At 38.2% G+C, this 22696-nt stretch overlaps 1 protein-coding gene across 5 annotated transcripts in view; it reads right to left on the bottom strand.

The window, feature by feature from the left end:
* Window positions 1–22696, bottom strand: part of LOC117573829 (uncharacterized) — a 52980-nt gene that overhangs the window by 20697 nt on the left and 9587 nt on the right. For 2 of the 5 annotated variants that reach the window (XM_034257261.2, XM_052003702.1), the window contains exons 3-4: window positions 4631–4916; window positions 3581–4451 (exon numbers count right to left, since the gene is read on the bottom strand). The exons of 1 other annotated variant lie outside the window; for it this stretch is intronic. In XM_034257261.2, the coding sequence (XP_034113152.1) occupies window positions 3581–4451; window positions 4631–4831 (1072 nt within the window). In that variant the 5' untranslated portion in view covers window positions 4832–4916. The remainder of the gene's footprint in view (window positions 1–3580; window positions 4452–4630; window positions 4917–22696) is intronic. 2 more of the 5 variants (XM_034257270.2, XM_034257292.2) reach the window with 2 other exon arrangements.

Genomic DNA, 22696 nt, shown 5'->3' with positions numbered 1-22696 from the left:
GCACTCCAAATACCCTGTCATACAGCGAAGTATTTGGCAAGTTCTCTTCACTCGACGGGGAGTAAAAGCTTTCAAAATACCCTGTAAGAAAGCGAAGCATTTGGCAAATTCTCTTTAATTATAATTTGACTATTTCCGAGTTATTCTAAGTACCTAGATACACATGTGTGTGAATGATATACCCTACAGTCGGGGCAAGATGTCTGGGTATAATGCCTCAGCAATTTGTGCAGCACATAAACCAATAAAACACCAAACTGAAGCTCAAGACAAGGGCTGACTTTGACGTTGACGGCGCCTGAGTCGGCATCTCAGTCTCAGAGTCTGAGTCTGAGACGGTGTCGGTGTCGGAGTCGGAGACTAAGGTGAGAGGGAGAGAGCTCGAACTGAAGTTGGGAGTAGAGGCAACATCATGAACTGACGGGCTTAATGCTAATTAAAGTCCCGAATTAATTTTGGCCCATAATAAATATTTAATTACAACAACAACGAGAATGATACGGAGAAGAAGACAGAGAACAACATCAGCGCGTGACACAACACTATTAGTAGTAGATAGTATACGAGTAGTCTGAAATATATGTACTATAAGTAGTGTATAGTATATTCTATATACTGTTAGTATTGTATAGTATATACTAGAATATATACTATTGGTAAGACATAGCATGTACTAGTATATATACTATTAGTAGAACATAGTATATACTAATACATATACCATTAGTAGTATATATTATTAATAGTGTATAGTATATACTAGAATACTTACATACATATTACTATTAGTGAAATACATTAAAGCTATTTTTTTTGTGGCATACTCTTAATGATATATATACTTGAATATACTATACACTATAGTATTAATAGTATATTCTAGTATAAATACCAAATACTACTAATAGTCTGTGGTATATACAAGTAAATGTAATACTAATGGTATGTAGTATATACATTAGTAGTAAATATACTAGTTTATACTATATATTACATATAATATGAATATGCCACTTTGATAAAAATAACTAACTTGAATGTGGAATGAACTTGTTGTATACACTCAATTTGCATCGAATACGAATCCAAATCCGAGTGTAGAGACTAATTCACTACCAAAATCGAAGTGCTTAATTTAATGAGCATTTAATGCATTGAAAACCCCGAAATGAAAGTCCTAATGTGATTAAAAGGCAGCAAACATGAAAGCGAAATCAATCAGCCCAAAACTCCAGACTTTGCCATCGCCTTCCCCTTTCCCTTTGATTTTGCCTTTTCCTTTGCCCTTGAACAGCGATTTGGTCAAATGGTTTTCCTTGGCGATTTATTAAATGTGATTTGAAACCACAGCTGTTGCTTGCTCTCTCCATCTCCATCTCCAACACATCCTTATTCCATTCTTTTTTTCCATCACGAAATATAGTATTATATTTTAAAGTGCTCTTTAGTGTCTCTCTTTCATTTTTAAGGTCATTGAAGTTTGCGTTTAATGTGATGCAAATTAAATAATTAAAATTCATGAATATGCAATCAATTTAAATAGGATTAGAATGGCTTTGGTCCCAGTTCTCAGCTCTCAATTCCATGAGACGAAAGACGCAAGCGTTGCCAGACACATGTTTAAGCACACATTTATTTTTGGTACTTTACTTTAGGGAGAAATTCCAAGTTGATATGATTGGAGAAGATGTTTATGACACCAACTTATTGACTTAGGTCGACTTTGTAGTCCAAGTTTAAAGATTCATTATGGCTGCGTTCGTGGGAATCGATGTCGCCGAAACGAAGCCGATTATCCCACGATTCCAAATTCACTCTTCGTTGTCAGCTGACAAACCGACAAAAAGCGACAAGTCGACCCCAGGATTTGGATTCGGTTTCGAAGGCGGAGTCGGAGTCAGGTTCGGATTCAGGTTTGAGGCTGCCCTTTTGACCGCCCCTTTTCGGGGGCATTTTTAATCGCCATGAAAAAAAGGTAAAGCGATTCCATTTTTTTTTTTTTGGTTCAGTTCGGTTCGGTTTGGTTTGCTTCAGCTTTAGCTTTGCAAAGCGCCTGAAAACCTTTTTTTGAAAATCACCCCGTCCCGCCCTTTCAACTGAGTTGTTGTTTGTTATTATTTTGAATGTTGTTGCTCGGCGGTTTTTTGTTGTTCGCTGTTCATTTGGCACTTTTTAAGTTGATGTTTAACTTTCGTTTTGGGCCCCGTCTCCCACTCCAACTCCGTTTCATTGTGTGTGTGTGTGTCGGCTTTTTATATTCAACGGAATATATGAAAACTTTATGCGCATTATGTTCGGCTTTTTTTATGGACAAGGACGCCAGGGACAGACTTCTCGTTAGCAGCAAAGGCGACGACGACGACGATGAAAAAAAAAAACCAACTCCTCCCACCTGTCAGACTCATGTGTTTTTCTTTGTTGGTGAATGTATCTTAATTGAAATATGGATGTGGTCGAGCCCCATAAGCGTTTTTCCCCTAAACATTTTCCCCTCGTCTTTCACACAATTCTCCAATTCTTATTTTTATGCATTTGCAAGAAAGTGTTGTCACTTTAAGTGACACTTGAAATTGCAAATTTCTGGCTGACTGTCACAAAGGCAAAGTAATATGTAAAAAGCACATCGAGTGCACAGTCATCTTTCGATGTTCGATTCATGCTCTTCTAAGTAAAATACAAAGCAATTGTGTCGCTCTTTACTAAAATAAAACAACATATATAAACATGTAAGGAAGTTAAAGTCGAATGTGCCCGCTACACAAGTTTGATTAAAGCAAAACAATGCGAAAGCAGAATTAAGTATTATTTTGGTATATTTGGTTTATTTAAACCACAGAAAATGAATAAATATACCAAATGACTTAGAACTTCTTTTGAGTCGCCGTATTTAGTGAATTTATGTTACATCGTTCATATCGTTGACCTTCAAATCAATGCGAACAGACGCAACAAGTTAGCGAGGGGAGAACTCGACTCAATTGCCGGAAATTGCTTTCATATATTCCAACAATTTTCGTTGCCCCAGGAAACTGTGGTTCCTCCTCTTTAACTGACAGTTTGGTTGGCTATCTAGTTGTCTTTAAGCTAAGCTATTCATGTAAAGATAAAGATTTGTCTCAGTTGTTAGAAAAGGTTTCGCTGACTGAATTTGAACAGGAAAGTTGCTTAAGCAGTCTGTTAGGACACATTCCATAAGAACAAACAGAAGCAGAATGGGATCGAAAGCGACTCTCTATTAGCACATTTGTTTATCCCCGAATTCAAAATAGTTGGTTCAAAAAGTTATGTATCTAATAAAAATTGTCCCAAAAACCTTCGGGAGCAATATCATCCGATACATATTTTCTCTGAATTCATAAATCCTATCTTTAGCTCTGACAGTCTCTGAGATCTAAGTGTTCATACAGACGGACAGACAGACAGACGGACATGGCTATATTGTTTCGCTGATGAAAAATATATACATTTTGTAGGGTCGGAGATGCCTCTCTCTGCCTGTTAAATTCTGTTCCTGGAGGCACATAGTTCTTCCTTCCTTCTACCATATGAGTAGCGAGTACAATCTTTCGTATTCACTTACCGAAATCAAAAGCGCGCTCAAGGATGACCGAATGACGCTGCTGGCGATCCCTGGAACCGTCGGCAACGCGTGCAATGAAATTTGCCGGCATGCGTCCTCCATTATCCTCGCCATCAGGGCCAAGACGCATCTGATGCAGCTGTAGCTCCAACTCCTGCTGCTGCTGCTGCTGCTGCTGTTGTTGTTGTTGTTGTTGCTGCTGGTGTTGCTGATGCTGTTGGTGTTGGGCGTTGTTGATGTCGAGGGCAGAGCCAAGCCGCTGATTATCCGCCGGCTGATGCAGGCAACAGTATTTGATGTGCTTGCAAAGCAAGTTGCCGCTGCTGCCCAGCGAGCCGCCACAACTGCGATCGCCATGATGTCCATGCGATTGACCCAGACCAAGACCGTGACCATGAACCTGAGCATGACCATGAGCCAGCTGCACTTGCTCTAGTTGCAGATTTAACATGCTGCCGCTGCTGTTGGTGCTGCCGTTGGAGATGATGCCACAGAAGCCGACGCGATTGATGCCCGTGCTGCTCGAGCTGAACGAGTTGCGAGCACTGCGCGTCATGCCCAAAGAATTCGATCGACTCGCAGTGCCATTCACTCCGGTTCCCGTCGCGTGCTCCGAGCTGGTGGCCATGGCCATGGTAAGACTGACATCATTGCTGCTGCCGCTGCGACTGCGAGCAGCTCCATGAGGATGTGGATGCTGCTGCTGCTGCTGTTGCTGCTGCTGACGTTGCTGGAGATGGTGACGAAGCTGCGAACTCGTCTGGTTGCCACTTGCTCCACTCGCTCGACTGTTGTGACTGCTCTGGCTGCGCAAGCTGCCGCCGCAACGTTGGCGCTGTGTGTACATTGAATTGCTGCTGCGTGGAATCACCTGCAACACATGTGCGAAAAGAGAGCAGTGAAACAAAAAAAAAGAGATATCGGGTTAGTTGCTGTTGGGATGGGAAAGCGGGGAGACAGAAAACACAACGAAACGCAGCTTGAGGAGGAAAGAGGCCAGCAGGAAGAGTTGCACCATGTTCCGTACAGTTATATGTTATGTATATATACCTTATCCTCGAGCAGATTGGCAAAGAGCTCCACGTGATCCTCGTCTTCGTTCATCAGTTCAAAGAAGTTCTTGAACGTTTCGGGAAACGATGCCGGAAATTGGCCCATCGCCTGGCCTTGTCCCTGCCCATGACTCTGACTCTGGCTCTGGCTCTGACTTTGGCCCTGGCACTGGCCACGTGCATCCAGCTTCGTATCCATGCTAAGCTCAGCGATACGACAGCGCAGCGCAGCGACAGAGACGCAGTTGCAGAGCGAAAGAGCAAAAAGACGCGAGGAGAGACTGCTGCGAAAGAAGGCCATGTATCATGCAATAGAGAACACACATCGAGTAAGTCCAACGAAAGATGCAAAACGACAATCAAAATGATCAAATGATTGAAAGGAAGGAGATGATTAAGCAAATGATAAGAGAGCAGTGTGATACAGTTAAGGAAGAGAACTGACTGAGAGACTGACAAACTAAAGGAAAGAGAGAGTTAAGGAGTGATTTCAAATAGAAAGAAATGGATAAATATTTGATTGACCGACTGATTGACATTCTGATTGACTCACTTCGTGCCTAAAAACGATAGTTAAATAATGATAAAGATATCCAAGAGTGATTAAGTTAAAAAAGAGAAAAATAACGGATTAACTGACTGATTGACCTGTTGATTGACTGATTGATTCACTGATTGAAACTACAAAAGTTAAAGCACTGAGTGATATCAAGGATTTACTAGAGTTGCGAAATTAAAAGAAGAGAAATAAGTGATTGATTGATTGATTGACTGAAGGACTGACTGCTTAATCATATGATAAGATATCAGAGTGATACATTTAAAGAAAAGAAGTGACTGATAATGACGCCAAACTAAGAGAGTTAAGGATTGATATCAAACAGGGAGAAAAAGATAAATATTTGATTGACCGACTGATTGACTGGTAGATTGACTCACTTCCTACCTAAAAACGACGGCTGAACAGCAACAACAAAGATATCAAAGAAGAGTTATAAAGTTAGTTAGTTAGTTGACTGATTAACCGGTTGATTGACTGATTGATTTACTGATTGCAAGTGCAAAAGTTCCTTCTGTCTAATTTTTTTTTTGTTTTGAGAGATCGAATAGGATGCACATAAAAGAAAGACTCTCACAAAATTAAGAATGAGCGAAATAAATGATTGACTGATTAATTGATATACACACTGACTGAACGAAAGAAAAGAAGCACAAGAAGAAGACTTGGAAAATAGTTAACAAAACGCTTAACTTTATAGTAAACATTGCCAAAAAGGGAGAGTAACAGTGAGAGTAGGAAACAAGAAGGCAGCTAGAGAAAAGACTGAAAGGAAGAGAGAATCGAAGGAAGATTGAGGGAAACAGGCAGAAGGAGAGAACTATGTTGACACTGTGCAAGCACATAAACGTGGAGAGCTCCTCAAGGCGAGCCAGCAAAGTTCTTGGATATATTTTATGCATGCGGTCAAGTCTTTGGAGCCTTTCGTGTGAGAGTGTTTGAAAAAAATGGCAACTGTCAAAATAGCATAAATGGAAACTTCACAAACAGCCGCCAATTGATTAAGGCCAATAATAAAAGCTGAAAGACAGGGAGAGAAAAATAATAGAGGCGCTTTTCGCGTAGGCCGCCCGAAGATGTCTTGCTCGAGTGGATAAATTTGAAAAGTTGCCACTAAAAGCCAGGGGTGTCACTTGGCCAGGCCAACAACAGCAGCAAAAGCAATAAGCGGAGCATACACTCACTTGTATACTCACTCGTTCACTTGCTTATTCACTCGCTGACTCGCTTGTCTCGACCTCAGCATCAGCCTCGGCTTCAGCTTCAGCTTCAGATACAGCTCCAGTTGCAGCCTCACCTCATCCTCACCTCGAAAGTTGAAAAGTTATTTTAATGGCGGTTTTTGGTCGAAAGGCCAGCAACAACAACGGCAATAACGGTGAACAAGAGAAGAGAGAGGGAGAGAGAAAAGCGAGAAGAGACACAGAGCCGCAGAGAGGAACAACAAGAACTGGAGGGAAGGAAACCTATTCAACTTTTATACACACTGCAAATGGACTGGCTGCGGTTGTTTTGGCCAACATTTAATCCCCCGGTTCCTCAGCCCCCAGCAGATCCCGTTGCCTGTTTTTCTATGCCCTGAAAATGAGGTGCAGAGTGAAAAGTGAGAACCCAGAACTTAACTTAGACATTCAATTTGTCAACTTTTGAGATTCGTGAACATCGATGCCAGCCCTGCCCCCAATTTTGAGTTGGGTTGAGTTTGGCTTCCGCTCCTCTTCCCGTTCCCATTCCCGTTCCCGTTCACGTTTCCTTCACTTTACTTTCCTTGTCGCTATCTTGGGACCGATGATGGCAAAGTTGAGGAGACAACAACAAGTTGTGCGCGGGGCTTCCCCCGTTCGCTACTCAAATTAAGCACAATTAATGAAATGAAAGCTTTAGGACTTCAATTGATTCCATCGCCATTAGCAGACATTCGACTATAAGCGACAACGGAATGCTCTTCAATTTTATGCTCAGCTGTTTGTTTGTCAATGTCCCTGTGGAAATATTATACTACATAATGAACGCAGAATGCAGAGAATGTCACAGTCGAACACACTTGAGTGAAAGTTTTCAACAAGAAGTTCGAACTCAAGCGTTTTCAATTTGCCATTTGCAACGTAATTGTGTGTGCAGAGAATTGTGATGGAAGGTGTAGTAAAAACTATTAGTGAACTTAAAGCTACATCAAATTGTAGATTGCAGTTGAATCGGTTTGTTAATGGCACGGCTCAAAAAGTATCTCATGAAGCAACAAAAGAGGAATGCGAAGCACTTTTATCGTTGTTGCATTGTTGCAACAGACAGCGATGAACCGCAAATTCGATTTGCACACTCTAAACGTATTCGATTTTCGGTTTTCCGTTTTCAGTTTTTCCGTATTTGTATTTGTATTGGCATCCGTTTTCGACGTATTACGTATACGTAATATGCATAGCAAGTTGACCTGGCTAACAAGACGAGTTGACAGCCCCAGTTTGCGCAGTTAGTTTGTCAGGCAGTCAATAAAGTTGCAACAGCATCTCGCTGCCCCCAACTTGTGCTCCTCCGGGATTTGCCGGGTCAAAGGGTCAACAGCCTAGAACAGAACGAACCGGAACCGGACAATGCTTTAACATTTTACATTCTACATTTTACGGTTTGCAGTTTGCAGTTTGCAGCTGGCCGCTAAAATTTGAAATGAAAATAATGTACACTAATTTTGCAATGCTGCAAAATTTGCCGCCAATTTGCAGCAAGTTTCTGCGGCAATTTGCGAGGCGTTGCCGGAAGTTTTTACTGCACGAGTGTGAGTGTGCGGCTGTATGTGTGTATGTGTGTTGCATATAGGAAAAACATTCGCTCGCTCGCACTCGACAGCCAAGCGAATGATGTCAAGTGGAGGTGGGGGCTACGGTTCTACTTTCTACGTTGTTGTTGGCCCTCGACTCGCGTCAAGCTTATTAAAACAGCAATGTCGGAGTCTGCAGAGCAGAGGCCAACAAGAGAGGGGTGGGGGGACTAGACCGTGGGGAAAAATGCAGTAGGTAAAGTGTTTTAAACGTTTAGCGTACTCAGCTGATTACGAAACCGAGAGCAAACTCAGCTCGCAGCTTCTAGCTTCTAGAGTTTACAGCTTCGTAACTCCGCAGTCGGCCTCAATTGCTGTCAAGTCTAGGGAAGTGCCTCAAAAAATACACTCTAGCATTATGTGTGTGCATAACATGCGAACATAACAAATATTTGTTAGCATTTCCCCCATTTCCCCATTTGCCCCAGCCAAAGTTGAGCCGCAAAAATATAAATAAAAATAAAAAGCCTTGTCGTTGCCGTTGCCGTTTTCTTTGTCATTCGAACAAAATTTTAATTAACCAACTGCCTGTCAAGCGAGCGACTCCAAAATTGCGGCTAGCAACCCAAAAAAGACCTTGGCGTAGGTATTGTTCAAGAAATAAAGTAAAGGCTACAGTTAAATGTGATCCAAGTCGCACTTTCACTTAGCTGCCTTGTTTGGCACTTATCCTAAAAATTCATAAAATGGCATTTTCTTGTATAGCATAATAATGCTTAAAAAGTTAAAATTGAACGTGCATTGAGGTATTGTATCCTAGCATACAACATTATACCAACATCACACTTAACGGCCACTTTGCATGTAATCTACATTTTATTTTATATTTTCTATTAATAATATGTTCTGTATTATACAGAAATGTGCGCAACTAAGGTAGTCAAAAAGGAATATCATATAATCATATCTCGCATAGCAACTAATATGCTTAATATCTATTTCACTTAGCTGCCTCTGTTGGCCAACAATGCGCTTAATGGCCACTCTATATATATAAAGTATACTATACAATGTTCTGTATTATACAGAAATGAGGTCAACTAATGCAGTGATAAAGTAATATAGATTCACATCTCGCTTATGAACTAATTTGCTATACATCCATTTCACTTAGCTGCCTCTGTTGATACTCAAAATATCATAAAAATACGATTAATCTGATTAAGGTAAAGATTATTTCATTATTAATATTAAAAAGGTTAGCATGTAATGTGCATTTTAACATTTCATTTGGGCAATTAACCAAACTAAAACATTGTATCAACATTTCACTTAGCGGCACATTTCATCACATAGCTTCTTTTCGCTTAATGACCACTTTTTCTGATTGAAATTGATTATGAGATGCATTCACATACATCCATTTAACATTAGTCGCTTTTAGCCTTTGGGCAAAGGGAAGAAAAATGATAAAAGCAACATAGGCAAATGAAAATGGTAATTGGCAATCGCAATCTTGGCTCAAAGTCAAGAGTTGCAGCTTGTTTTCTATGGCGCATATGAGTCTCTCTCTCGCTCTCTCTCTGTCTCTGTTTCGCTTTGGGTGTATTTGTGTGTGTATTGTGCATTGAATTATGAACATGCCCAAATAAGTATGCTACTATAAATGAGCTGCAACTTCTGGTGGAAGAGCAGTAAGAGAAGAAGAGGGCCCCAAGGCAGCCACACGGCAAACATGAAAAGCATAAGACGACGGAGGGGGAAAGGAGAACGAGCTGCTACTATTGTTGGAGGTTAAGTACAAGTCTACTCAGAGTGCTCAGCTGTGGCATGTGGCATATGGCACATAGCACGACAAATGAATGATGAGGCAAGACAAACTGGCAGATACAACCCTCTTCGGAGATGCATACAGAACTCTGTGGCCAACTTTCAAAGAATATTCGTATTTGAGGTTAAGATGTACCAAACGCATTTAATACCCGGCACATAACAACTAGCTAATGTTCAATACAAAAACAAAACAATTAAGAAAGCTGCAATCATGTGTGCTCGACTGAAAAATGGGTAAAAGTATGCCAAATTCATTTACCAAAAAAATACCTAATTGTACCGAATGCAGTATTTTTTTCATTGATGCTACGCGTATAAAATCTCGAAAACCTAAAAAAAAGCTACAATCAAGTGAGTTCGACTGCAAAATGGGTAAAAGTGTGTCAAATTAATATACCGAAAAAATACTAAATTATACCGAATGCAGTACTACGCGTATAAAATCTCGAAAACTTAAAAAAAAAGAAAGCTACAGTAAAGTGTGCTTCACTGTAAAATAGGAAAAAGAATATCCAATTAATATACCGAAAAAATACCAAATTATACCGAATGCATATTGTTTATCGGGTATAAAAACTCGAAAATTTAAAGAAATAAGAAAGGCTAATAAAAGTCAGACAGTGCAGCTTTGTTGTAAAAGTATACCAAAATAATGTACCGAAAAAATACTAAATTATACGAAATATTTGGTATATCAATATGCTACGGGTATAAAAACTAGAAAACTTAAAGAGTTGCGAAATGGAACAAGTTTGCTCTTTAATTATAACTTGTTGTTTACCTTTTGGATTTTTAAAATGTAAAAATAAATTGATTTTGTTTATCGATATACTACGTACTACTTAAAGAGCTAAAAAATTTAAATTCTTAAAAAGTAAAATGAAAGTACAAAATCCTAAATGCCTTTCGAGAATATTTTAAAAGGTTAAATTGAAGATTTGTTAACATTAATAAGCTAGACAAATGCGCCAACTGGGAGCAATCTGGCTTTAAAGTGTGACCAGCTGCGACCAGCAAGAAACGGAAAGAAGAAAATGGAAAATGAAGGTGTGACAGACAGCACGCAATATGCTCATTAAACTGAGCTCAAATACAATAGAGCGCTGGCTAATGAGGGACGAGATAAGCACCAAAGATTTGTCCGGGGTATAAAAAAAAACGCCTCAATGAAAAGCAAATACAAAATGTTGCTAGAACCGGGCTTTAAAACTAATGAAACAATTATCCGTTGAATTTTAGTTGGGAAAAGAATGAAAGCAAATGCCAAGTCATTCACATTGATTGGCAATCGCACACAACAGATTTGCTGCGTTGAAGTGAGTAATTTATCAAATCGAATACCCTTCACTTGCTCAGGGATGATTTCAGGGTACTTGAGCCTTCGGTGTTGTGTTGTGTTGTGTTGTGTTGTATGTTGTGTGTTGTGTGTGCGCAAATATGCAGAGAGCATTTACATTTTGAAATTCCATTTGCTGTCGATTGTTTGTTTGTTTAGGCATCCCAAGCTCGAAGCGAGAGAGAGCGAGTGTCATGATAATTTATGCCAGAGTGAACCCAAAATCAAGTGGCTGAGAAGCGCAAAAAAAACAGACAGGAGAAGGGAAAGGAAAAGAAAAGAAAGGGCTGCAAGTTGAAGTTGAAACTGAGTGCTACTTGAGTTGCGTGGCAACGTGGCAACTTACAACTTACATCGACTTACAACTGGCAACAATGGCTGCATGCGAACAACGAGCAACGAACAACGAGCAAGCGACAACAAACAAGAACATGGCACCAAACAACACAAAAAAAGGCACATGAAATTGGATTTGTACACAGGACACATGACAGGACGAAAAAGTGAAGTGAAGCGAAACGGTCAGCAATGAATGGAAGTACGGAACATGGGACAACGGACAGCGGACATCGGACATTGGACTTTGAGCTTGGGGCAGCCCAAGTGAATGAAGTGAAATGAATGAGCGAATGAATGAATAAAGCAGCAGCAACCCAAAAGCATTCTCTCACTCTTTCACTTACTCTCCCTCTTTCTCTCTCTCTCTCTCTTCAGATTGACAAATGAGCTATACTCTGTGCAGGCAAATGAGTCCATCATTGTGGTCCCTGCTTTTGGGGCAGCTCCCAAGGGAACCCACAACAAAAACAGCAACGAAAAAAATAAAGCAAACGACACATTTGAGACTGAGGGTATCTGCAAGTCGAGCCCACTCCACAAAAGCCATTGGGCGACGATGAGTCGAAAGTTTTGTTTGTGGACATACGAACGTCTGTTTTGTTTCGTTTCGTTTCGTTTCATTTCGTTTCATAAAAAAGAACTTTATCCCTGTCATTACAAACACCTTAATAGCTAAATCAACATGCCGCAAGTGCTCTCTCATGATCCACATAGAACACAGCACAGAACAAAACAACATCGTCATCATCATCATCATCATCATCATCATCATCCTACATAAAGAAAGCCAATGCGAGCAAATACAATATGGGAGAGAAAATAAATCCTAGTCGATTCCTAGAACAAATTGCACAATTGTATCCCATAGACAAAGCAAAAGATTCGACTCAAGTTCACTTCTTAAGTCGATTCTCTTTAAATTCTTTCTGCTAACACATTGCAACTTGTTTTTTCCTATTTCTTTTGATCCTTTGCAAATATATATAACGAATATGTGAAAACTTAAGTTTTGCAATTTATAAATTACATGTTTCTTCAATAACTTAAAAATACGTTTATGAAACAACATAAAAATACTTTGTCCACACTTGTCCCTTGATTACTTTGGATCTTTAAAATTAACAAAATGATTTTGTGCATAATTCAATAAAGAAAAAAAGAAAATAGGACTAATAAATGACTTTCTTTCGGAATTTGGTCACATTTTTCAAAAATAAACAATGACTTGCAACTATTAAAGTACATAATTATTTATGTAAATTAATAAAAAGTTTAAAAAAGCAATGACTTTATGATGCACACACTTAATAACTTCAGTAGCATATATTGTGTACTTTGATCTTGCGTATTATTTAATACAAGATTATTCAAATTTTTAAAAGTATTTTGCACGTTTGCCCTTGATTACTCTTTAATCTACTCTTAAAGTGCTAACTTGTGGACTTTAAAATTTACACAATGATTTTGTGCATATTTCTATCAAAAATAATAAAGAAAGGGCTAATAAATAACTTTCTCCCAGTATATGGTCACACTTTTCAATTTACTGACTTGCGAATAGTAAACTGCATGATTATTTATGTAAAAAGTATTATTAAAATTCATAAGAATGCTTTGCACATTAGTCCCTTGTTTACTTTGTGACGCTTCACAAAAATTGCTGTACATAAATTTCTATAAATTTGAATTTTTGTTTGAGTACTGACTTAATAAATATGAAACTTCAAATTGTGCAACTCCATTGTAGTCATTATTTTGTAATATTGAGTTTACAAAATAATGTTGCTCTTTTACCCTGCTCATCAAAGGCAAATAACTCGTTAATAGAGAGGCATTGCTGTCCATTTACAAGATTCATTGAAGTTTGTACAACCATTGCTTTGGAATATTCAGTTTGATATGAAAATTTACAAAGTTATGTTGCACATTTGTCCTTCGGCTTTAACTCATTAACGGCAAAGTCATGACTCGGTCCATTTACAAGTAAATAATATTGGGTTTCATTTGGAAACTGGCCAAAATAATTGTGCACATGCACATTTTGCTTCTGTTGTTTGCAATTGAATGCCAAAGCAGACAATCCGAATTCGAATAGTAGAATAGAACCCGCAGATTGAGTGCGGAGTCTGTGTCTAATGAGTCTCTGAGTCTCCGAGTTGAGTTGAGTAACTAGATATTGGAGATGGAACATTGTTTTACTAGTTGGGCGCTGCGTTTAATGCGCGTCTTAATGCTTGGGGGCAATCTGATATTCAGCCCAAGGAGCAAGTAATGTGAATAAGCCGAATAGAGAGACAAGAGAAAAATGATTGATAAATCGAGGAAGGGGAAAAGCTGTTGCTGCTGCTGTTGCTGCTTAGAGTGTAATTAAGCCAGACGTTAATTAATGCCCATTGGCGATATTAATTAATGCAACTATACGCATCCAGCTACAGCTACAGCTCGTTGATCCTGCTGGACTCTTCGATAACCAGGCAACCCGTGGCGCAGTCTGATTGTAATTGAACCCAGGGACACACGTGTCAAGAAGCTGCTCAAGAATTTTGAGAGGCTTCCCGATGCGTCACACTTCGCTCTCCCTTTTGAGGCGCGAAATGGCGCCAGGCGGAAATGATGATTGGATGACAGCTTCCATTGCCATTGCAATTGCACAGAGATAGACGATGAGGAAATGGAAATTTGCCACACATGTGTGTGTGTGTGTGTGTGTGTGTGTGTGTGTGTGTGTGTGTGTGTGTGTGTGTGTGTGTGTGTGTGTGTGTGTGTGTGTGTGTGTGTGTGTGTGTGGCAAGCAAAACTGTTGCATGCATCAACAGTTGTCGCACGCAGCTCATTGAACTCCCTCTGATTCTGTAATTCGCTTTAATCGCGTGTCTCTTTGTTAGACTGTTGCACGTTGCAAGTTGGTCTAGACTGCGCTCTCTCTCTCTCTCTCTCTCCCTTTCACCCTTTCTCTATCACTCTTTCGCTGCCTTTGTCAAAGTTGATTGACTGTTACACTTGGCCATCCAGCGAGTCTGCTGTTAGCTGTCAATCGCAGTCTTAGTGCTGATTACAAAATGCTGCTCGAATGTCGAAGGCAGCTTTAAATAAAATCACGTTCAGCACTCCAGTTGAAAGCAGCTGACCACGAAATTAAATACAACACACTCTTTAATCACGATTCAGCACAGAGCTAACACACCATAAGCTCAGCCACAAAACTGTCTGACAGAATTGTGATGCAAATAAAGGTTCTTTCACAACTACAACAAATAAACTGATGACTGATCGACAAACGATTTAAGTGGAAATCAAACTAAGAAATAATACGTCGTTGATCTACCTATTTTTCAATTGAGTATAAAAAGAGATAATAAGTACCAACTAATTATGAGAACTTGGTCACACTTTTTAATAAACTTTCGACTATTCAACAAACGATTTAAGTAGAAAAAAAATAAGAAATACGTTCAATTTAGTTTAAAAAGAGCTAATAAATGTCAAAGTTTTATCACTTCTTAATAAACTGATGACTAATCAACAAACTATTTATAGTTATTAAATATTAAACCAAATTTAGGTGAACAGAAAAATAAGAAATGCGTTCAAAGATAAATAATTACATTACTACTAAAAATAGTTCGAAAATTTAATATTGTAAATTCGAAAGTTTGTTATGCTTAGTGTCAAGTAAGAAAGCAACAAGTGAATGAATTATGCATAATTCTAAGAAACCAAGAAACAAACTTACATAATGCACAATTCTTATCAAACAAAGGGCACATTCAGCACATAATACTGAACAGTAATCTTACAAATTTTTATGATCCATTAGTAATCAGTTATTGCGCTACCTTTTCCTGCTAATAAATACCAACTTCTTTCGGAATTTGGTCACACTTTTCAATGAAACAATGATTTGCTCATTTCTAAGAACGTGATTATTTAAATAAATTCATAAAAGGTATTAAAATGCAATGGCTTTATGCAAAAATATGAAGCACACACTTGATACCTTCACTGCACTTCGTATAAAATTCCACTATCCATACTGTGCATTCTTTCATATAGTAAGCGCATAATTAGTTTAGACATATGGCATCCGACTAACAATTAACAAAAACTTTATACAAATTAATTCTATGCACATTCCGCGTGCAGCATTCGAAGTGCAACCAGTTGCCAGAGCAGCTGCAGTTGAAGTTGAAACTCGAATTTGAGTTGTTGAAGGTTCATTTCAAGCTTAATTAAAATACCGTAAAGCGACGAGGTGGACAGAGAGAGAGAGAGAGAGAGAGAGAGAGGAAAGCCAGATTACTTGCGAGAACAGAGAATATTTTAAATTTAAATTAATTTCACATAATACGCCGCAGGAGCTGAGCTCATCTGCCGCCGCATTCACATTCACATTCGCATTCACATTCAAAGAGTCGCATTTTCATTCGCCATTCACAATTTCGCGTTCTCCTTGAGCTGCTTCTCATTGTTATTGTAGTTTGCTGTTGTTGTTGTCGCCCCTTTGGCTGCCTCATGCCTCATGCCTCAAGCAGCTGTCAGGCATCTTCTATGTGCCACTTCATTTGTAGTCCTTGCATTTCAACCGAACCAGCAAAAGCAACACAAATGCAACAGAGACTGCCCGACTGGCCAGCACAATGGACAAGCAAAGGGTGCCTAGCATACCCCACTATGTGCATTTACAGGGTATCACAACTCGTTTTTTTGTTCGTACCTGCTGCATTTTTTATTGCTCAGCCAAAAGTTCGCATTCAGATTTTATGCCGCAGTTGAGCCGACACTGCACAGACAGGATGCAGGACTCGGGATGCAGGACTCAGGATGCTGAAGCCCGTTGAATAGAGAGGCGACGACTCGGAAGCAGTCGCTTCAGCTTTTGCTACATCTTCAGCAATGCACAAAGGCAACTTGACTGTCAACCTCTCCCTCCGTCTTTCCGTCTGTCCTTCCGTCCGTTCGTCCTTCAGTCCAGACTGAATGCCACGAATTTCAATCAGTACATAAATTTATTATATCTATAGCTACCAGAATACTTATTACGTTTTTCATTTTACAGATTTGCCTGACAGATATCGTTGTGTCATCGTTGTTCACTCCTCTTGTCTTCGTGTCTTGTTGACTTTGGGCCAAAGTGCAAAATTTCATCATCAATCAGCATCAACTAGCGGCACAGTCGATGTTCAATTAAATAAATAATGCCACGTAATTATGTGTACTCCAAAACAAAACAAAACAATACAGCACAGTAAAGAAAAACATGATTTGATTGATTTCAACAGAACAATATGGCAAATCTAAATCTCACTCAGAGTTATGAAATATAAAAAGTGCAATTTTTCCATTTTGCCTGTTGTCACAATCAATATTTTTGTCGACAGAAATACTAAATCTATTAATAAATGTTAACAATTTAATGTGAACAAGTGAGAAAGCTAAAGCAGCTGGCTACCCATTTAGCAAAAGCAATACAATGTGGTATTTTTATGAAAATATACTGGAAAATACTAAAACATAACAAAGGACGTATTTGGTATATCGATGAAGTACAACATGTGAAATATTTTATAGAGACCCCGCTGCCCATTTTATGAAAAAAAAACCAAACATTGCGGTATTATTTATTTAAAATATACCAAATAATATACCGCGAAAATGCCAAATAAGTAAGAGAACTACAGTCAAGTGAGCTCGACTGTGGAATACTCGCTTCCCATTTTAATAAACGCAAAACCATATACCTAATAATATACCGCAAAAATACTAAAACATACCAAATGCTACTATATACTTAATGTATCGATAATGTACTATATTCAAAATATACCACAGAGGTCGAAATATACCTTCTGCCCTATGGATATTATGCAGTATTACTCTTAAAATATACCACATAATATACCGCTTAAATACAAAACAATTAAGAAACAATATATAAAAATTATGCCGCAAAAATTCTAGAATATACTGAAGGTTATACTTAGTATATTGAAAAAGTACCACATTCGAAATATACCATAGAAGTCTAAATATGCCTTCTGCCCTATGGTCAGCTGGTATACAAATTCGTATTCGACTTTTTCCCTTATCAATTTCTATATTACAACACCTCTAATTCCCCGCTCGAAATCCCGATATACTAAATCTACACAGATTTATAAATATAAGTAACTAACTATCGTAAAGTTGTTTTATACATCTCCCTTAAAATTGTGTCTACTTAAATTATTTTCTTTACTCAAAAAGGAGTCTAATAAAGTGAAGTACACCACATTAAGGAAAAGTTGCGTATACCACCTGTTGAGCAATGTGAAAATACATCTTTTGTTTAGTAAAAACCGCGTGATATCATTCGGTCTTTCGTGAATATTATGTACACTCATTGGAAAAGGGGGAAAAAACAAGTGACAAGCAGCGCGAATGACAGCAAGGATGTCAAAGGATACAAAGGACAATGGATTGCGACAGGAAATGCGTTTTGTGTTGTTTGCGATTCAAAAAAAAGATATCTATTATGAGCTCATTATGCAACGCGTTGACAGTTAATTTTCTACTCTCTGCGCGCATAACAATGCATAATTGACATCGACATGAGGACTGCGTCTGCGATTGCGATTGCGAATCGTAATTGCGTTTATAATTGAGATAAATTCATGCGAATTGCGTGAAAGGGATATTTGCATTAAATACTGAAAGGATTGCTCGACTCCATTGAGTCAACTTAATGGCCCTCTAAGCGCAATAAATAAGTATATATGTATATATATATGTATATTGTGTGTGGCACTTTTCGTCGTTGTTGCAGTCGTGTTGCCAGCGCAATTAATCTGCTTACAACATTCTAGCTGAACCGAAGTTTCCAGTTTCCCCTGCTTCGCAATTGCCTTTCGCTGCCTTTAAGCGCGACAACTTTAATTATCGATTTTTCTTTTTTCCCTTTTTTTTTTGTGTTGCTTTTCCCTTATTTTGTTTTCGGCGGCAAGGAGCAAGCCAAAGGTCTGACCACGCCTTGCCGCCCACCGCTCAACTGGTCAACTGGCCAACTGAGAACATTGTTTAACCGACTGTGCGTGTGACATTTTTATCATTTAATTACCAGGCACCACACAGCGAGTATATATTTTTATACTCTGCGACAAAACACATATGCTGCACGCTTAGCCCAGGGTATGACGCAGTCAGGCATGCTCCATTCTCTCCAAAATAAAGGCGGTTCAACTAAAGTTTAAGTTTAGTAACGAATTATAGCGGAAATAAGATTGAAATGGAATTGATTCAAAAGAAATGCACGTTTTATAAAGCTTAACTAAGTTAGAAAGTTCGATAATTTGTTACGATCTTTCAATGCATTAAAAGAATTTCAAATAGTAAACCGTGTTAAACAGAAATTACAAATACAAGTTAAAATACTCTTTCATATTGAAATTAATTTAGTTAATAATAGAAGCTAATCAGAAATTTGATTTATTTGCCATATATTAAAGCATTTTCACCATACTCTAAAAATACACCAAAATAATGTACTTAATAAAATATTTAAGTACACCGGAGGCTATATTTGGTATACCAAAACTAGTATATTCATCACGTGAGAATATTTTCCAACTCAAAATTCAAAATTTAAAAAAATTTTAAAATCTAGAGTATTTTTTATTTCTCAATTATTTGAACACATCGAATTAAACATAAATATTGTGCTGCTCTGTTATAATTCGTATGTACAACAAGTGCCTAACAGTCGAGCACAGTTAACACAACTTAGGGTGAAGTGTGGCAAATCGATACTTTTAGTCGCAGACAGAAAAAGATCCGCTAGTGGTTTTGGTTCGCGGTGGTTGTTGCCAGTTCAAGTGGAGCGAGCGACGAGTGTTCACCAAATTGCGTAGCAAAAGACAAGTTTTTTGGCGCAACATGTGCCTAATTTATGCCACACTTCACACACACACACACACACATACAGAGTTAGAGGGAAAGAGGACGAAAGGGAAAAAAAGAGAGAGAACGAAGTACTCATGTATATTTAAACACATCGGCCAAAATGCTGTCGTTGATTAGTTTATATGCCTTCCCTTTGCTCCGCCTCACTGCTAAGCTCAACTCCCCTTTAATACCCGCTATCCTTTGAGTAGAAAGGTATTATAAATATGTGTGACAACAGACAGAAGAAGGCATCTTTGACAAAAAAGAAATTTTATATGGCTGCAGCTGCCGAGTCTTAATTGCTTTAGTTGGTATACTACTATATACTATATTAGTAGTATATACCGAATACAGTATATTTTCTACTTTATGGTATGTTTTAAATATAGTAGTATATCGATATACCTAATATAATTTTTGATATAATATAATAGTTCGGTATTATAGCTACCAACAAAATACTAAAAAAAAAAAAACCGAAACATGTATTCGGTATATCGGTATAGTAATATACAAAATTTTGGCAAACTGTTATACTCAAGTTAAAACATACCAAGCCGAAAAAATCCAAAAATATACCAAAAGCTTTATTCGGTATATCGATATACTAATATACATACTAATATAGCGAACTGTTATATTATGCTTAAAATATACCGAGCTAAAATACCAAAAATATACTAAAATATATCAAAATTGTATTTGGTATATCGATATAGTACTGCTTTCATTGTAATTGGGTAACGCGTATCTCACAGTCGAGTCTTTGCTGTTCTAGCTTTATCGTTGTGGTTGCTGTTGAGCTGTGTGCTGTGTTCTGTGTTCTGTGTGCTGTGCTGTTGTTTATTTGTTGTTGTTTGATTCAGTGTTTGCCGCCACACCGCACATTTGCTTTGCTCGCGTGTAATGGAATTGCGCGGTCGTCGCAAGGTGCTGCGTAACATTTAAATAGATCAGTCCAATTATAATTAAAGACACATGCAAACACGTATGTCGCTAAATATACAACTACAACTACTCTCCCTCTCCCTCTCCCACTCCCTACATCCACCATCAAACAAACACACACGCGTTTGATAAGCATTCAAACACGAATTGATATATCTGCGCCGAGTTGTGTCTCAATCCGCCCACAGTTCACAGCTATCGGGTATTTCACAGTCGGACGAATGCCATCCAGTTGGGCCCCCAATTAGAAGTGAAGCAAATTATTTCAATGATTTACGCAAATGCAATCACAATAATATCTTATCTCATCGATAGAGTTATTTTTATATGCATATATATTTTTATCATACGTGGGCGGCGGCAGCAGCATAAAACATATTACATATATAGTATATACCATATATATAAAGTCGATGTCGATTGGCATATTTGCCATATAAAATTACTTTTATTGCAATCCACAGATTTTGATTAAATACTTCACCCACTCAAAATAACGTTGAATCGTGCCGATTTATGTCATTTTCAAAATGATTGCATTTCAAAGAGTCGAACATCTTCTGTAAATTTCCACGATTTATATTAATATTTTTTTCATTGATTCGCGTGCATCATTTATTAAAATTTTGACTAGGCTGCCGACGACGCCGCCATAAAGAATTTCTTCACAAAGTTTCAATCAAAGGCGCTTGGTAAATATTAAAAAACAAAATCCCTCATATTTATTATTAAAAAGCAAAAAATTGGTCTATCGGCTATTGAGTTTTTACAGTTGCAGTTAAACTTTTTTTGCTGTCAATGCAATATTGAAGTGCAGCTGTTTGTTTGGATGACATTTGCGTCACAAAGCGAGAGTTATGTGTGGGCAGCTGGCATTGCTCATATTCATTCTTTCTTTTTATACCCGCTAACAAGCAGAAAGAGGCATCTCCTATAGTATACAACGAAGCTAGAGTCTCGAGTTACGGTACACAAAATAATAACTATAGTTTTTATGATGTCTGATTTGGTTGCGATCAGATGAAAAATGCAGAAGTTGTTTAAGAAATGGCTTTGTATGGGCAAAAATGCTGACAATCTAGTATATATAGTATACCAGTATACCAAATATAGACTTTGTTTATATATTTAGTATTTTTGTGCGGTTTTAATGTAGTATATTTTGCATGTAATACTATACCAATCAATTTGATATATTTTTAGTATTTTTGTGATATATTAATTTGGTATATTTTGCATTTTGTACCACATCGAAGCATTTGGTATATTTTTAGGATTTTTTGGTATATTAATTTGGTATATTTTTAAACGAACACCACACTATTAGTTGCTTTGGCTGACAATCTGATATATTTTGTACCAATATACTAAATATAGCCGTTGGTATGTTTTAGTACTTTTGCGGTATTTTAATTTGATATATTTTAAAATGAATAATTGCAATTCAACAATAATAAAACTCAATTCAAATCTCAATTATGAAATTATGCAAATTCATATTTACTGCAATCATTTGCATAATGCTCAATAAATATTCTGGGAATTCTGCGTATGCTGCAATTTAATATTGCGAGACACGTGTCGTATGCGCAATATCGAAACTTTGATTTTTCGGCGGCCATTTATAAGAGACCGTGGTAGAGAGAGAGAAAGAGAGGGGAGCGAGAGAGTGGCTTTTACTTGTGGATATTTAATCGTTGCTTTTGTCCTTTGACCTCGAGCTCAAATTGCGTTTGTTAAACAAATACGCCAGCCAGCCAGCCGCAATAAGAACAATGAATGGATAACAACAACAGCAAGACAAACGAGGGAGAGAGAAAGCATGATACATATGTATGTGTGTCGCTGGCATGATTGCCTTTTGCCATAGACAGCGAAGGACTTGTCTATGTCGCTGCTGTTGCTGCTCACGCCTGCTGGCTGACTGATAAGATAACAGCTGTCCCTCTGCCTTGCCTTGCCCTTTCTCTCCCTCTCTGCCTCACTCCCTCTCTACGTCTCTCACTCACTCGCTGTCTCTACTCATAATTAGTTTGACGACAAAGCACATAGATTGTACTATTGGGCCATATTGCAAGACTGCGAGCTTAGCGGGTTTAATTTTAGCCCCGCCTCGCCTTTGTTGCTGCGTTTCTCGCTTCGTGTCAGCGAACGCGAATGCTGATTAGGTTTATTAAGCAATACCCGAATCGAACACTAAGCGTCGCAACGGATTAATTTCGAAACAAAAACAACTCTCGATGCACTTGGTGACAAAACGAGAAACGGAGAAACGAGAAACGTGAAAGGGGGAGGCAACAGTTGTCGCCGGAAGCGAGTTGTCTGATAAAGCTTATTACTCAATCATAATACAACAAATATATAAATCGACAAAGAG

This window comes from Drosophila albomicans, chromosome X (assembly GCF_009650485.2).
Source record: "Drosophila albomicans strain 15112-1751.03 chromosome X, ASM965048v2, whole genome shotgun sequence".
Classification (NCBI taxonomy): domain Eukaryota; kingdom Metazoa; phylum Arthropoda; class Insecta; order Diptera; family Drosophilidae; genus Drosophila; species Drosophila albomicans.
Note: the sequence above shows the minus strand (reverse complement) of the source record. Positions and strands in the feature narration are given on the sequence as shown.